Source organism: Schistocerca americana, chromosome 2 (assembly GCF_021461395.2).
Source record: "Schistocerca americana isolate TAMUIC-IGC-003095 chromosome 2, iqSchAmer2.1, whole genome shotgun sequence".
NCBI lineage: Eukaryota > Metazoa > Arthropoda > Insecta > Orthoptera > Acrididae > Schistocerca > Schistocerca americana.
Window position 1 is genome coordinate 852,213,196 of NC_060120.1, and position 18,569 is coordinate 852,231,764.

The 18,569-nt window shown below is 41.1% G+C and overlaps 1 protein-coding gene across 1 annotated transcript in view; it reads right to left on the reverse strand.

The window, feature by feature from the left end:
* LOC124595650 (NFX1-type zinc finger-containing protein 1-like) overlaps positions 1-18,569 on the reverse strand; it is a 279,353-nt gene that overhangs the window by 187,904 nt on the left and 72,880 nt on the right. The window contains exon 3 of the mRNA XM_047134490.1: positions 17,894-18,213. Coding sequence (XP_046990446.1) covers positions 17,894-18,213 — 320 coding nt within the window. The remainder of the gene's footprint in view (positions 1-17,893; positions 18,214-18,569) is intronic.

Genomic DNA, 18,569 nt, shown 5'->3' on the forward strand with positions numbered 1-18,569 from the left:
ACTTCTTCTCCAAGAAACTGTCTACAGCTCAGAGAAAATATTCTGCATTTGATAGAGAGCTCCTTGATGTTTACGAGGCAATCAAACATTTCCACCCCACCGTTGAGGGACATTCGTTTTTCGTCCTCAGCAATCACAAACCACTGGCACAAGCACACTACAACCCACCTGAAGACCCACCTCCTCAATGTTACCACCACTTTGACCTGGTTTCTCAATTCAAAATGACTGTCCGTTACATCAAGGGTGCAGATAACATCATTGCAGATTTCTTCTCATGGATAGTGCAGTTTCCCACATCGTTTATCTTTCTGATCTGGCCTCCCTCCAAGCTTCTGACGAAGATCCTCAGGCTCTCCTACGAGACCCACAAACATCACTTGTTTTCACAAAACAAGTTTCAACGAGGTGTGGTGTGATTCTTCAACCGGTACCCTACGCCCTTTGCTGCCACCCAGGCTTCGCCGACATGTTTTTGATGCCCTGCATAACCTAGCCCACCCAGGTGTTCGAGCCACCACACGTCTCGTGTCAGAACGTTTTGTTCGGAAGAATATCAAACGGGTTTGTCAAACCTGGGCACACAGCTGCATCACTTGCCTCCCCGCCTCTGGGCAAGTTCGACATTCCCGCTGGACGATTCTGACCAGGCTTCTTCCTCCTAGGAGGAGGGCCATAGATATATCTTATCAACTATCAACCGTTTGTCTTGCTGGGTCAAGGCTATCTCTCTCCCTAACATTATGGCCGGGATGGTAGCCAAGGCTTTCATTGGCTCGTGGATCGCTCGTTTTGGGTGCCTGACCACTGTCACCACCGATTAGGGTCAACAGTTCGAATCCTCCCTTTTCACCATCCTCTGTATTAAAAAAATACACACCACCGCCTATCACCCACAAACCAATGGGTTGGTGGAGAGATGGCACCGCACCCTCAAAACGGCCCTTGAGTGCCATCACTGTGTCTGGTCGGAAGCTCTCCTGGGGGAAGTTATTCTTCCCCAGGTTAGCGAGGATCTTCCCTCCTCGCCAGACTTCATTAGTCAGATGCACACGTATTTTCAACAAATGTGTTTGCACCCACCCATCAGTCACTCACTCTCCAACTGCTCCCACGTCATGCTGCGGTTAGGCAACCTCTTCAACCTCCTTATTTTAGCCCCTAGAAGGTACTCCGGCAGGGGGACACGACTTTCGATATCACGATTAAAGACCGCACACAGACAGTTTCTCTGCATCGCCTGAAACTGGCTTTCATCGACCCTGATGGTCTCACACCGCCGCAGTCGGACTCTGTAGATGATCCATCCTTGATCAAGATCGAAGACGGGCTCCCATCAACCTCACCGCACACCTCTTCCGCCGAAGACTGTTCGCCACCGTTCACTGGTTTCCCGACCTCGCCCCATTTCACCCTGCGCAGGTTTCACTCCCTCACCTCCAACGTTGGAAACACACACATCTACTATCAGTTTGTCCTGCAGCATGCCGCCGCACCGAGAGAATGACATTTCTATATTGATAATCGATGACCGAGCACTCATTCTTTTGACAGATACCGAGGTCCCGCCATCGGACGGTCGCTTACACGCCAACACTGCACACAACCACACACTCCCACGCGAGTGTGACCGAGCATCTCTACGTGTTTTCATTTCTACGGGCAGCTCGATCCACTTAAGGGCCACACACGCCTCCACCACGCCGTCAACTGCCCCACCCGCTTAGTCCCGGGCTGGCCGCCGTCTCATCCAGCCACGGTGGCTGACTGACTACGAAGTGGACCTGCCTCTCGCCGCTCCGCATGCACAACCCACCTCATTTGAGATGGAAGTACCTGTGGTGCGCCTGCCTACCCGCACGATTTTCACCGACGTCAACGCCTGCACGCCCTCACCTGTAGTACTCTGCACTGCAGAGGGGGAGGGAGGGGGGGGGGGGGGGGGAGGGTCTGTGTGGTGTCAATAGTTCGTATCGACCACGAAACTTAATATCTGTGAAATCTCAGTGCTCTGTGTCGATCCTCCAACTTAGCTTTACTTTAGCCAGTTCTTTGTTACACTTCATTCTGTACGGATGCAGTGTCAAGTGTAAATATATACGAGCTACGACATATGTGGGAATTAAGTTTTCTGTATCCCGATTACTGATCCTGTTCCCATAGTTCCATTCCTATATCACAGTCAATCAATATAAGTATCTGTTTTCTGCTACACAGCTAAGATTGCATTCGTGTTAAGATATGTTCTTTCACGTTTTGTTTGTCAAGTAGAATCTTGTGGTCCACACAATAAAAGGTTTTGGCTACGATGCACAATATCCAAAAGTGAAAGCATTCTTTCTTTGTAAGGGAATCCTTCATGAAAGCTAAACGGAGGCAGTTAACAAGCTCTCTCTGGATAATGAATCAATAATGTGATTAAGATCATTTTCTCAGCAACTTATGAAACTAAGGAGGGTGAAACAAGTTTATTAGAGGTGGCTTGGTAATTATCAGTTTTAAAGGTGGGTATTACTACTGTGTATTCAAGCCTGCCAGGAAATATGCTCAGAGTCACTGAATGATTACAAATATAGCTTAAAAGTTTCCTATCAAGTTAGCACATTTTAATACTGACTGTAGCATGGCACACAGAAACACACAATAGAAAATAATTAACACTAGGTTTCAAGCTCTTGCTCTTTTTCAAATAGGAGTAAACACATTCCCATACAAACACATCAACAACCTAACACACAAGCCCGTTGTAGCAACAAGATTAATTATTGAACATCGGTGACTGAAAGCAGTTTCCTGACTTGATGGAGATGTGGAGGAGGTCAGGAAGGAACAGGTGGTCAGGAAGGAACACAAAAGGCAAAGTGGGGGTAGCAGAGTAGTGTGAGGCAAGACTTTCGACGGATGACTTAGGAGCTGCACAAAAAGACAAAAGGAGTTGAGACCATGTACGGGATAGAAAAGGGGGGGAGAGGGGTGAAGAAAGTGCACCCACATAAAAGGCAAGGGATAGGAAGGGTGGTGGAAGAAGGCAATATATAACTTGGATGGGGAAGGAAGAACTGGTGTGGACAGAAAAAGAGGAGGGAAAAGGTAAGCTGAGGCAATGGGAAACAAGTTAGAGGAGGTGTAGGCACTGGACAGCAATATGAGGTGATGGGTGGACTTATGGGCAGGTCTTGCACCAGCGCACACGACAAGGAAATTACTCATTGGGCACAGCATTGGGAGCAGGATTGGAATAGGGAAGGACAAGGATATTCTGTAGGTTGGGTGGGTGGGTGACAGAACATTACTTTGGATGATTGGGGTAGGATTCCTTCATCTCAGGGCACGACAAGAGGTAGTCACAGATCCAGTGAAGGATGTGGTTGAGCATTTCAAGGCCAGATTGATTAGAGGAGTGTTGGTTACTGCCTGGTTAATGGGGTTACTGGTGTCAGAGGAGGAGATGGCGCAGATGATTTGCTTATGGAGGAGCTAGATAGGATATGGTCTGCCAATAACGGTTCTGGGAAGGGTATCAGTATATTTTGACAAATGCTGCTTTTCAGGGCAGATGCAGTGTCCAAGGGTGTCGAGGCTGTATAGAAAAGACTTTTTGGCATGAAATGGGTAACCGCTGCCAAAGTGGAGGTACTGTTGGTGGTTCGTGCACTTGATATAAACAGGCATATTTATGAAGCCTCCTGAAAGGCAGAGATTGACTTCTAAAAAGATGGTCCATTGTGTTGAGAAGGACCAGATGAAGTGTATTAGGGAGTAGACGTTAAGCTTACGGAGGAAAGAGCAAAGATTGACACTGCCATTAGTCCAAGTCATGAAGAAGTCATCAATGAATCAGGCCCAGACGAGGGGTTTTTGATGTTGAGTGGATTACTGCACATGGTCCATAAATAAGTTGGCATAGGATGGTGCCATACAAATACTCATGGCAGTACGACCCATTTGTTTACGTATTTGGCTTTCAAAAGTGAAAGAATTGGTCAGGACATTGTTGGCTTGGAGGATATGGAGAGAGGTGGGACTTTTGTATAAGGACGACAATGGGAAAGTGTTCCAAGGCCACAGGGCCATGGGCATGGTGGAGGTTGGTATATAAGGACATCATATCCACAGTGTTTCTGGTGGTAATGGGGCAGGAGGTGCGCAAATGCGGTGAAGGACATTAGTGGTGTGTTCAATATAGAATGGAAGGTTACGGACAATGGTTTGGAGGTGTTGGTCAACAAAGGCAGAGGTTTGTTCTGTGGGAGCATTGAACCCAGCTACAATGGGACGGCCATTGGGAAAACAGTGGGGTTGGTTCAAAATGGCTCTGAGCACTATGGGATTTAACTTCTGAGGTCATCAGTCGCATAGAACTTAGAACTACTTAAACCTAACTAACATAAGGACATCACACATATCCATGCCTGAGGCAGGATCCGAACCTGCGACCGTAGCAGTCACGCGGTTCCAGACTGTAGCGCCTAGTACCGCTCGGCCACCCTGGCCGGCTGTGGGGTTTGGTGAGTAAGTGAAAGGTAGGAATGGAGGGGGCTGTTGGTGTGAAGAGGGAGATGGATTCAGGTGTCATGCTTTGGGATGGACCTAAGGCCCTTGAGGAGCTAAAGGTGGGCATATTGAACTTCTGGATGGGATCATGGTTGTAAATTTAGGATGCAGTGCTGTCAGAAATTTGGAGGCAACCCTCAGCATGAAGATGCTACAGTCCAAGACCAATGTGGTGGAGTCTTTGTCTCCAGGAAGGGTGGTAAGATCTGTATAGGTTTTCAGATTATGTACCACTGTGTGTTCCATGGGAGGGATGTTGATATCACCGGGGAGAGATTTAGGAATGGAAAATGAGGTCACGTTAGATATGAAGAACTCCTGAAAGATAACCAGGGGTTGACTGCGTGGAAAGGAAGGACGGTCTTGTTTGTAGGGAGGCTGAAACTGTTTTAAACAAGTTTTGATGCAGGATTTTGGTTTGCTGTTTGTGGAAACCATGATGAAGAAATGTTTCCACTGCAGATAATGTGTAGAGGATAGGTCCTTTACAAGTCCATCATGGTTGAATTTAGGTTTATGGCTGAACATGAGTCCTTTAGAGAGTACCATGAATCTGCAGTGGTCAGAGTGTTGGCCGAGTTTCACAACAGTGTTACAAGATGGTTGTTTAGAAGCATGTGTTTCATGGAAAGTGGAGGAAGGTTTTCGGAATATGGATGGTAGAGTAAGTTAGCTAGGCGTGTTTGGGTAGCTATGAGGGCTTGTCAGGGCGGTGGAAGTAGTGGAGGGGGGAGGAGCCTCTTTCTTGGCTATAGTTAATTCTATGCAGACATAAGAAAGGAGTAGCTGGGACAGCTTACGCAGGTGGTAGTGGGAATAATGCTCCAGCTGTTGAAGGGCAAGAGTTTCTATTGCGGTGGGAATCAAGAAAATTGTGGTCATTGAGTAAAAGGCTTTTGAGAAAGGAGTAAAGGCTGTGTAGTATAGTTTGAGCTTGGATCATATGATTAGATTAGATTAATACTAGTTCCATGGATCATGAATACGATATTTCGTAATGATGTGGAACGAGTCAAATTTTCCAATACATGACATAATTAGGTTAATTTAACAACATACTTAAGTTAATATAACAACTTTATTTTTTGTGTTTTTTGTTTTTCTTTATTTTTTATTTTTATTTTTTTTAATTTTTTTTAATATTTTTTTTTTTTTTTTCTTTTTTTCTTAATTTATATCTAAAAATTCCTCTATGGAGTAGAAGGAGTTGTCATTCAGAAATTCTTTTAATTTCTTCTTAAATACTTGTTGGTTATCTGTCAGACTTTTGATACTATTTGGTAAGTGACCAAATACTTTAGTGCCAGTATAATTCACCCCTTTCTGTGCCAAAGTTAGATTTAATCTTGAATAGTGAAGGTCGTCCTTTCTCCTAGTATTGTAGTTATGCACACTGCTATTACTTTTGAATTGGGTTTGGTTGTTAATAACAAATTTCATAAGAGAGTATATATACTGAGAAGCTACTGTGAATATCCCTAGATCCTTAAATAAATGTCTGCAGGATGATCTTGAGTGGACTCCAGCTATTATTCTGATTACACGCTTTTGTGCAATAAATACTTTATTCCTCAGTGATGAATTACCCCAAAATATGATGCCATATGAAAGCAATGAGTGAAAATAGGCGTAGTAAGCTAATTTACTAAGATGTTTATCACCAAAATTTGCAATGACCCTTATTGCGTAAGTAGCTGAACTCAAACATTTCAGCAGATCATCAATGTGTTTCTTCCAATTTAATCTCTCATCAATGGACATACCTAAAAATTTGGAATATTCTACCTTAGCTATATGCTTCTGATTAAGGTCTATATTTATTAATGGCGTCATACCATTCACTGTACGGAACTGTATGTACTGTGTCTTATCAAAATTCAGTGAGAGTCCGTTTACAAGGAACCACTTAGTAATTTTCTGAAAGACAGTATTGACAATTTCATCAGTTAATTCTTGTTTCTCAGGTGTGATTACTATACTTGTATCATCAGCGAAGAGAACTAACTTTGCCTCTTCATGAATATAGAATGGCAAGTCATTAATATATAATAAGAACAACAAAGGACCCAAGACCGACCCTTGTGGAACCCCATTCTTGATAGTTCCCCAGTTTGAGGAATGTGCTGATCTTTGCATGTTACGAGAACTACTTATTTCAACTTTCTGCACTCTTCCAGTTAGGTACGAATTAAACCATTTGTGCACTGTCCCACTCATGCCACAATACTTGAGCTTGTCTAGCAGAATTTCATGATTTACACAATCAAAAGCCTTTGAGAGATCACAAAAAATCCCAATGGGTGGTGTTCGGTTATTCAGATCATTCAAAATTTGACTGGTGAAAGCATATTTGGCATTTTCTGTTGAAAAACCCTTCTGGAAACCAAACTGACATTTTGTTAGTACTTCATTTTTACAGATATGTGAAGCTACTCTTGAATACATTACTTTCTCAAAAATTTTGGATAAAGCTGTTAGAAGGGAGATTGGACGGTAATTGTTGACATCAGATCTATCCCCCTTTTTATGCAAAGGTATAACAATAGCATATTTCAGTCTATCAGGGAAAATGCCCTGTTCCAGAGAGCTATTACACAGGTGGCTGAGAATCTTACTTATCTGTTGAGAACAAGCTTTTAGTATTTTGCTGGAAATGCCATCAATTCCATGTGAGTTTTTGCTTTTAAGCAAGTTTATTATTTTCCTAATTTCAGAGGGAGAAGTGGGTGAGATTTCAATTGTATCAGATTGCATAGGTATGGCCTCTTCCATTAACAGCCTAGCATCTTCTAATGAACACCTGGATCCTACTATATCCACAACATTTAGAAAATGATTATTAAAAATATTTTCAACTTATGACTTATTGTTCGTAAAGTTTTCATTCAATTTGATGGTAATACTGTCTTCCTCTGCTCTTGGTTGACCTGTTTCTCTTTTAATAATATTCCAAATTGTTTTAATTTTATTATCAGAGTTGCTGATTTCAGACATGATACACATACTCCTGGATTTTTTAATAACTTTTCTTAATATAACACAGTAGTTTTTATAATTTTTGATAGTTTCTGGGTCACTACTCTTTCTTGCTGTCAGATACATTTCCCTTTTCCGGTTACAAGATATTTTTATACCCTTAGTAAGCCATGGTTTGTTACAAGGTTTCTTACGAGTATATTTAACTATTTTCTTGGGGAAGCAGTTTTCAAATGCATTTACAAAAATGTCATGAAATAAATTATATTTTAAATTGGCATCAGGTTCACGGTACACCTCATCCCAGTCTAACTGCTGTAGGCTTTCCCTGAAATTTGCAATTGTTAAATTGTTGACTGAACGTACTACTTTGAAGGACTGTTTAGTATTGCTGAATGGAGCTATGTCATATATTGTAACTAGCTGTGCACCATGATCAGAAAGACCATTCTCAACAGGCTGAGCATTTATCTGGTTAAACTTATCTTGGTCTATAAAGAAGTTATCTATCAGTGAGCTGCTATCCTTTACCACCCGAGTAGAAAAATCAATAACGGGTGTCAAATTGAAAGAACCGAGTAATACTTCAAGGTCATTTTTCCTATTACCCTCTTTCAGAGAATCTACATTGAAGTCCCCACAAATAATAATTTGCTTCCCCCTTTCTGACAGATAGCACAACAAGGAGTCCAAATTTTTCAGAAATAGATGAAAATTTCCTGATGGGGACCTATATACAGTTACAATTATAAATGTGCCTTTATTTAATTTAAGCTCACAGGCACATGCTTCTATATGTTTCTCTACACAAAACTTTTTTGTTTCTATACTTTTTGCACAATGATAACTTTTGACATATATGGCAACTCCTCCTTTCTCCATATTTACTCTCATTACATGTGCAGAGAGCTTATAACCACTTACATTTACCTTATCCATATCAGTAACAATGTGATGCTCAGACAGGCATAGTATATCTATTTCATTCTCAGCTTCTAAATCTTCCAAACAAACCAGAAGCTCATCTACTTTATTCTTTAAACTCCCAATATTTTGATGAAATATACTTACATTATTTTTAATTATACTTTTATGAGAACCTTTCCTTATTCTAACATTTGCAGTACTCTCCTGTCTGAGTTTCTCATTGTGCTTAGGCCTAGTTCCTATACCAGTGGTCACATGGTGTTCAGAGAGGCAGATTATGTCAATTGGGTTGGGTGACTTTAGTTCATCAATGCAATTACCTAGGACTATGCAGAAGGGCAGAAGGGCCTGGTGAATGTCTGGAACAGATTGAATTGGAAAGGGTGACAGCCCGAGATACCAATTTTAAAGGTAAGCACAATAGATGGAATACCAAGTGCTCTACAAGATTTCAGAAAGAGGATGTATGCTCGGAGTTTAGCTAGGGCAATGGTGAATTTTACATTACTCCACTACTGACCGTGCATGTTTATTTAAGGCCACATTGTACAATTGCACATGTTCAATGTCACACATCAATCTGCAATTGAATGTATGTACTTACAAAACATTTCCTGACCTTCCATGAATCTTCCTACGTATCTCTCTACAAAATATCTACTATTTATTACCTTATAACACTTCCACCATAAGTTTCCATCTCATAATTTTTAACCTTTTTTCAGATAGTCCTTTTGTCTCCTGACCATTAAACCATGATACCTGCTCATTCTACCTCCGCCAATTCGAAAATTCACCTTTGTCCTAACAAAACTCCAGGTACACATCCTCTTTCTGAAATTTTGTATGACACATTGTATCCCACCTAATGGGCTTGCCATTAAAATTGGCTTCTCAGGCTGTCATTAATCCTACCATATGATTCTCCATCTTCTCCATCTGCCCCTCACTCTTCCACTCTGGTCCTCTCACCCCACCAGTCCCTCACAGCTCCTCGATTACGCCTTGTTGACTTACTCCACCTTCCACATCCCCAAAAGCTTCCTCCACCCCAACAACAGCCAACCACAACCCACACAAAACCTTGTTTAAAACAGTCACAACCTCCATCCAACCATGGTGCTCCTCCCTTTTCATACAGTCATCCCCTGGTTATCTTTCAGGAGTTCCTCACTTCTAACTTGGCCTCACCTTCATTTCTTAAATTTCTCCCCAGTGAGTCCAACATTACTCTGTTGTAACACGCACTACACATAACCTGAAAAATAATCCAGACCATATCATCCTTCCCTTTGACAAAGGCTCCACCACAGTGGTCATGAATTGCATCAACTACATGGCTGAGGGCCTCAGCCAACTTTCTGAATCCTCTGCATACAAACCTCAAAACCATGATCGCATCCCAAATGTCCAACATGGTGTGCAGCAGTTCCTCAAGGCCTTAGGCCCTTCCCAAAACTTGACACCTGAATTTATCTCTCCCCTCATATCAGCAGCATCTACTATCCAACTTCACAAACCCAACCCCACTGGTCTCCCCACTGGTCGTCCCATTGTGGCTGGGTACAATGCTCCCACAGAACGAACCTCGGCCTTTTTTTGACCAACACCTCCAAACAATTATCCATAACTTTCCACCCTACATTCAAGACACTGCTCATATCCTTCATCACCTTTCCACAACTCCTGTCCTATTATCACCTTGCGACCATGGAACATTACGTTTCCCAATGCCGTATTTGCACCAAACCACCATCTCTTTACTAAAGCTCCTAACCAACTACTTCCTGACCCACAATTATTTCATTTCCGAAGGCCAAATCCATGGTACTGCCATAAATACTTCACAGCTTTGTCTGATGCTAACTTATTTATGAGCCATCTGGAGGAATTTTTCACATCCAGTCTGTGGTATCAAGTATCAATACCAATCCCACTGGATATCAAGGTTGGTAATGGAATGGCAAGTTTCCATATCATGCCGACAGATGACAGCCAGTGGCAGCCACTCAACCCACTTGTGCTCGGAGCTACTTCACCACATGACACTGTGCAGACACGTTCTAGTCGTGATTCCAACACCTTGATTCGTGCTTTTGTTGACCTTGTGATCAGTGGTCTCTGTTTCATGCTGAATTATTTGTAATTAGTCTCCTTACACTTGGAGAAATAAAGTTAAGTAAATCTTCTGTTTGTTGCATTATCTAGTTCGCTAATCATTTCTGCTCCTGTCCAGCTTTCTTATGATGACAGTTGCCACACCACTCTGTAGTCCACATCTCCTTCCCATGATGTATGAAGTCATACACAACAAACCCAGGCAAAGAGTACTACTATCTACTTGTGACTGTCATCAAATCTTCAAGCTTTCCTTCCTCCTATTCTGTTGTTTTTTGCTTGCTTTTTGCTGTTATTCATTGTTCAGGATACCCAGTGTTTGCCTTGCTTGTGCTCTTTATGTTCTTAGTTCGGTGGCTTCTGCTTTCGCATATCTTTTTGCTTTCTTTGAGCTACTTTTTCTTTTCACTCTTTGTATTTGTGCATTGTTTAATAGATAAAGGCTACAATGCCACAACTACCTTTAGCTCATCAAACTCAGTTTCAGAGTCAACAAATTTCACAGCTGCTTGAAGTGATGCGGTTCCCTTGCATTGCTTGTGCGAAAAGAATGTTTCTTTTGTTTGGTCGCAAGGGTGTCAGTTTGCTTTCCGGGACTTTAAACCTGCTTTGCTTAGTGATCAATGCCTTTTTCATTTTGGTCCAGGCAACTCTGTGGTCTTGAACGTGAATGATTCTTCTTATGGCATTGGTGCAGTTTTGTTATGTAAATTTGGTTGTGTTGACAGGCCGACTGCCTTTGCTTTGTTGTTGAACAAAGTTCAATGTAATTATACTTAAATGAAAAGGAGACGCTCGTCATTGTCTATGGTATTACTAAGTTTCACCAGTATCTTTTTGGCTGAAAATTTTACTTGGTGACTGACCATAAACCTCTACAATCTTTGCTTAGCCCTTCTTAGTCAGTCCCAACTCACACAGCATAGAATCTGCAATGGTTGGGCCCTTCTTTTGCCAAATCACCAATATGAGATTGTGTATCTGCCCACATGTAAGCATGCCAATGCAGAATCTCTTTCTCACCTTCCTGCTGGCCCGTGTGCAAGTCAAATGTTGTGGTTCCCCAGCTCTCCAGCCTCCCGTGCTTCATTTGCTACACCAAGGTCATTGGGGCATCATTCACAACAAGCAGTTGGTGCAACATCACTACACTTGGCAGGGTATGGGTGCACAAATTGAATGGTTGATTTGTCAGTGCCATACCTGTGTTGAAGCCCCGTATCAGCAGTTCTTTGAATGGCCCAAACCTCAAACACCATGGAAATGTTTGCACTTGGACTTCACATGCTGGCTCGTCATCACTGATGCTTTCAGCAAATTTTCCTTCATGGCTCCTATTCACTCTACTTCGGTTCATTTCAAAATCCAGGGCTTGTAGTCAATCTTTTGCCTCGAGAGTTTCCATGAAGTGACTGTGACTGACAGACTGACTGACTGACTGACAATGGGCCTCAGTTTGTTGTAGTCAGTCTGACTAGTCGCAATCCAATGGTGATGCTTAACATTTCGTATGAACATTTAAGTAACAGACGGACAAACTTCATGCCTCCCACACATGGGACCAAGCTCTGTTATTCTCGTCTTCCTACCGCTCCCAGCCTCACAACGGACCAATGCCAGCAGAGCTCTTACACGGACGGTGCTACCACACATCGCTTCATTTGTTGCACCTGCCCTGGCTGGTGGTGCCATTCAGCCCGGACAGGCGAAGTATCACACTAATGATTTGGTCTTCTACAGATTGTATGGCAGATGGGGGCACTGGGAGCGAGGCACCATTGTACGACATGCTGGATGTTCTACGTTTCTCCTACAGGAACCATGAGGATTGCAGAGATACCACCAGAATCCAATTTGTCCATGTGAATTGTGTGATCCTGCCATAGGGTTTGTGGTTTCAGATTCTGTGCCTACTGGGACACAGCAGCCCATACTGCAGCCAGCTCCCACGGAACCTGCGCTGTTGGCACCAGTCCCAGAACCAATGGAAGTTGACGCCCTTTCAAGGTTGTCACTATCATGACAGCCACTGTCACCTGGGATGGGCCTTTCATCTTGGTGGCTGTCCTACGTGCCACCTCGGATCCCTCTGCAGTCATCAAGATGCCTCTGTCTTTATTTACTGCTCCACCTCTGCATGTAGTTGCACGTCGTCTGCCCAATTTTTCATTTCTTGGTACCAGGCAGGCTAAGGGTGTACGTCACGGTGCAGAAGCTCGACATCAGCCTTGGTGTCGACTCCCATCTCCTCACTGCCCCCTGCATCTAGTCTCTCCTCCCTCCTCCAACCCATTCACTCATTTACACAATACAAGAACAGTGAGGAAGTTGGGGGGGGGGGGGGGAGGGGGGAGGAGGAGGAATGTGTTATCCCATACATGTATCACCCCCAGCGCATCCAGGTTGGAAATGGAATGGCAAGGTTCCGTCTGACACCGACAGTGGTAGGCGAGATATGACAGATCCGACGGTGTGTGTCAGCAGAGTCACACCTCCAGCTGCTGGGTACCACGAGTGCCCTCTGCCACCGCAATATAAAAAGGCCAGTGGCAGCCACTCAACCTATTTGCACTTGGAGTGATGTTGCCATGTAACACTATGCACACACTGTCTACTCCCAGTTCCAACACCATCATTTGTGCTTTAGTACAGAGACGCTCTTCCTTGATGAGCCTCTGATAGCTGGACTCTGATTCATGCTGCATTATTCATAATGAGTCTTTGTGTGTTGGAGAAACACCAGTTAAGTAAATCTTCTATTTGTTGTGTTATTTTGTTTACTAATCATTTCTGCTTCTGTCCAGTTTCTGGATTCTTCCCTCTAAGCACCTTAATCTTGGATGACATCACTAAGCTCTGCACTAGGCTTAAAAATGCTAGTTGCCTGGTAACAATCTTCAACAAAAGAGTTTCACACCAGTTCTGATATTCCCCTACCCAGCAAAATTAGCTTTTTAATCATCTTTACATTTTCCTTTCTGGTTCATCTTGCAGCTTATGCCTTGTACTGTCAGGCTGTTTCTGAATATGTTTGTTTGTCTGCATTATTTTATTCACACTATCCATGGCACTGAAGCTAAAGGAGACTACTAAATTTATGTTATGAGACATGCATTTGACCTTCCCACTGATTTGGAAAGTTTGGTTGTAATCCAATCTTTTGGTCTAACCCTAACATTACCACCACTAATGTCAGTTTGCTATAGAGCTAACTCTTCTGCTACTATCCAATCAGCTTGAAGTTTCAAGATTAGCAGTTCTAGAAATGTGTAGAGATAATGACTGTCACTGCATCTCCAGGGATGGCCAATATCATCCTTCATATAGGTTGTATCACAATAACTCTCACAAAAATAATGCTTACATTCTTCAACTGATTTCCATTTATGATCATTTTCTGGAATTTTACCACATTTAAATTTTGACAGCATAATTTTGCTTTGGTTATCCTGTTAAGAGTTATATGTCCAATAACAGACAGTAACTAACAGGTTTCTACATCATGTTTTTGATAAAATTGTTTGTAAATGAGAACTGTTCAGCAATCATTTCATTACACCATTTGAATGCAGCTTCTAAGTTTAAATACTTTGAGTAACAAAATTTAATAGTGAGAGAAAATGATAATTACTCGTGAAAGATTATCACTGCATATGAAAGACAATTAAAGTTATGGAAACACTAAGATCTTTTAACTCACAGTGTTCCTCAGCCAAAATACTGTGATGAAATCAGGGGATTTTAAACATCGATATGCAGGATCGATCACATGCGTGTATTGAATATCCTTAAAATTATTAATTACATTCCATTCTTATTATGGTCATACCTGATAAAGAGCCTGTCACCATTTTTCTGATATAACTGTATACAAATGGTGTTCAACATAGCTTACTTCACAGAAGCTGTACTCTGTGCTAGAACAGCTTGAAAACTTTCTTTATTGAGGGAAAAGGAATATTTGAAGGCTTAAAAAGCAACTTTAAAAAGAGAGAGAGAGAGAGAGAGATGGGGAGAAAGGGGGGGGGGGGGAGGGAGGGAGAGAAAAGAGAGAGTGGGAGGGAGAGGGAGGGATGGATGAAGGACAGAGGTGAAGGAAACTAACAAATTGTGTTACAGCTTAAGACTTGGCCTATAGCTCTTTTGCCCATAGAGCTATTCAAGTTCTGTATTCGCAGCCTCAATTCTTACTTCAACCCCAAGACATAATATATACCTTGGATTTCAGGTCTCATCAATGTGGATATTCTGTAGGAATGTAAATCTGTTCAGAATTAAACGGGAACACTATTTTCCATGCCACTATCGAATTTTGATTTTGTTGAATGTCTGCAGTGTATAAAATCCAAAAACCACCAATTAACTGTGGTTGCATTTAAGGCAGTATAGCTTCCATGTTTATATGAGTGGTCTTTTACCAGAATGAACTAAGTGACATTTAGTTAGTTTTGAGAAATAAAGGACTGAAGTTAAGAGTTTACAGCAACTTATTTATTAAAAAATATTTATGAATATATATGTGGTCTGGTGCATAACGTGTGTGAAAAACTTTTACAAGCATTATGAGCCTTGCAGCACATTATTTAATTACAGCTTGAAACTTAAAACTACAGAGAAACAATGCAAAATATCCATGTACGTTAGGTTATTTTGTTGTCACATCACATTAATGCACTTCAGTACAAAATACAAAGTAAGGTTTTCTTGTTTCTGTATTATATTCATATATAGATCTATTTGGCAACTGAAACACACAAATATAATTTCAGCATTTATGTAATACAGAATTATTAAGCAATTTTTGGAATTAGGAGAGAACATTGGAATATACTTAAGCGATGATTATGCTTCCCCAATACTCATCTTCTTCTATTACTGTCACTGCTCATTTCTGATACTTCAGCCATTTTGAGACCCTTATAGAATTCATGGTATATTGGGGGTATGCACATAAGAAGGCTCTGAATATCTTTCAGTTTCTCAGGGCATAGAGTGTGACCTAATGGATACAGTGTAGGTAATGTAATTTGACTGAGAGAACAGTGGCGAGCTTTTAAGCGTTTATTTAAATTCACTGAAGAGTATTCTTCCATGTCATTGTGGCTGTATTTGTACTCCATTATCCCCAGCTTCTCTTTTGGAAATCTCATCTCCTTAATCCTAAGCCACTCAACCTTTTCTCCAGAAAGATTTACTTTTCTGTTAGTCATTGCTTTTTTGAGTAGCATAGTATTTTTGAAGTCACTACAATCCATTTTTACGACTTCAAATTTACCTTTCTTCACTCTGGCATTCTCAATAATAAAAAAAAAAAAGCTGTTCTGTGGCAAATATTTCTGGATAATGCCATAGTTTCCTTTCTATATCCCCAAAAATCACTGTCATTCGGAAGATGCAAGTGACCAGGTTCAGCAAATTTGTGCGTAATTTTGAGGGAGCTGTATCACCTTTGAATACAAATTTCTGTTTGCAATTGTGTAGATGACCAAGACATCTGTGGGTGGTTAAATAGTGATACCTACGAACTGGGATTTGAAAAGCTGAGTGACGTGGATACAGTAAATAAATTGTGTTCAGTAGACGAAGAGAGAGAAGATGAGATGATCGAAAAACCCGTTATACCACACACACACACACACACACACACACACACACACACACACACACACACAAAGGCACTGAAATGTGTACATATTAGAATATGCATAATAAAATTTGTTTGATTATGCTTATAGTTTGACACTCCGGTATACGAGAAGTCTCATACGGAAAAAGTGAATAAAAAACAGTAACAGGAAAAATGAACAAGAAAGTAGGTGATTCACAATACGTGTAATTCGGTGAACATGTTGTCAGTTTCCAGTGAGTAATGGGTAAGTAATGCAGTGGGTTTTCAACTGTAAATACAGTAAGTAGTAGTTTCTAGTAAAAGCCTGTGTAGGTTGTATTATCTATGGTTTTTGGTTACCCATGCAGTGGAGCTACATTAACCTGCACTGTGTTCTTTTCAGAAAACGTAATTAAATATCAGCCTTCAGACTGAAGACCACAACAACAAACAACAAATACTGAAAAAAGTGAATTGAGACTAAAATAAAATAATGAATCAGACAAGCAAAAGCCAAAGGGCCACTGAAATCACTCATAAAATAAAACAACATTTTCCCTGTCCCTACTTATTACCCACTCTTGCAAATTACTCAATGACAGCAAAAGGAAAACTATAAAGTTATGACCAATTTGCTGGCCAGTGTTTGTCCTCAGGAGAAAAACTGGTTTTAGTACTGCTGATGCATACTCACATAAAAGTGCATGAAATTATTCTAGTAATGGTAAATCTGGGATGGGATAATGACAATACTGAATACTGATATTATTAACCTAACTTTTGGAAATATTAATTTCTTCCTCAGTGAGGAAAAAGGGATGGGTTGGGGAATGTTAGAAAGGAAGGGCAGGTCACTCAGACCCACGGATGAGAAGGAGCCATCTGCTGTGAGGATGAGGGGACACAAAGATAAAAAAAGAGGAAAGGAGGCAGAGGGTAACTCTCATAATTTAAAATTATTTAATGATTTAGAATCAAGGATTGAAGGTTTCTTTCATCTGCATACCACATAGCACCTTTCCTGTTAATTTTACTGTATTAAATATAGCACGAGGAAAAACAAATGGTTAATAAATGTCAAACCATAGTTCATGCTACAGCTTTACTCATTTCACATCACTGAAAGTGTTCCTTTATGATGGATTCTATGGAATATGATGAATGCACAAATGAATGAATGAACAACAAGTGCCTAAAATCAGAACTGAATTCAGCATGTCAGGGAGCAGCCAAGATTCTCAGATTTCTAAAATGACTGCTTACTACTTTAATATTTCTCATATTCTGAATAGCTTTCCTACTGTATTATTTGTTACCCAGAACCCAGTATTTGTCAATAAATTCACCTGGCTTCCACACCTCATGATAACATCTGTTCACTTTTTACTATTAAGCTGCCTTATCCCTTGCTTAACCTTTATTAACTTCTAGACTTCCCTGCCTATAACTTGGCCACTTCAATGATTACTGGTCCTCTTCGAGTTTTCACTTTGAGAAAAATAATCATAATGCCATCAATTCAATGTCTAAAGCCATCAATTCCATGTATAAATTCTTCAGAAAGAACTAGTTAGTCTGAAATCTGCAGAAAGCCAATTCTTCTTAACTTATCCTGTCAACTACAAGCAGCTAATAATTGAAGATAAGCCCACAAAATAACTGCAAAACTATTTGAATAAAGAGGAATGAAAGCTAATTTTTTTTACTTACCTATTCGGGGTTTGAGTTCCTGCAACAAAGGTTGCTTCCTTGCAGCACCAGATGTTGTCATGCCAACAACAAGTGCATCTTGCATTATATTGAGATCTTCAATATCACGTATTTCATCGTATCTCATACATAGCTGTTTGTATTCTGATTGTAAGTGCCACACCCTCTTCATGAGAGTTAAGTGCAAACAGTGACACCAATATTTGTACAAATACCATCGTTCTTCAATGTTAAGCTCCCAAAGGTTGTAAGCACGTGTCAGTCTCTCAACAACACGCCCATCTATATTGACAACCTGTGTAAGGCGGCTCTTGAAGAACCTATAAAAGATGAAAATGTGATCTGAATTATGCCTATTACAATTACAATGCACTGCCAATCAGAGCCATACTGAAGTAATCCTCCACCCTTGGTATAACTGTCAAAGCCCATGATGTTACATGGGTGAAATGAAGCTGTAGAAGCAACTGTGGAATAACGGTTCAAGCTAAATGCTCTTTTCCTCAACAGAAGATAGAAACACAACAGGCACCAGAACCCATGAAATGTATTAGAAGTTGCGAACATGGACAACCATCAGAATTATAATGGAATGACACCAATGAAAATTTGTGCGAGACTGGGACTCAACCCAGATTTCCTGCTTATCACAAGCAGTTGTCTTACCGATAGGCCA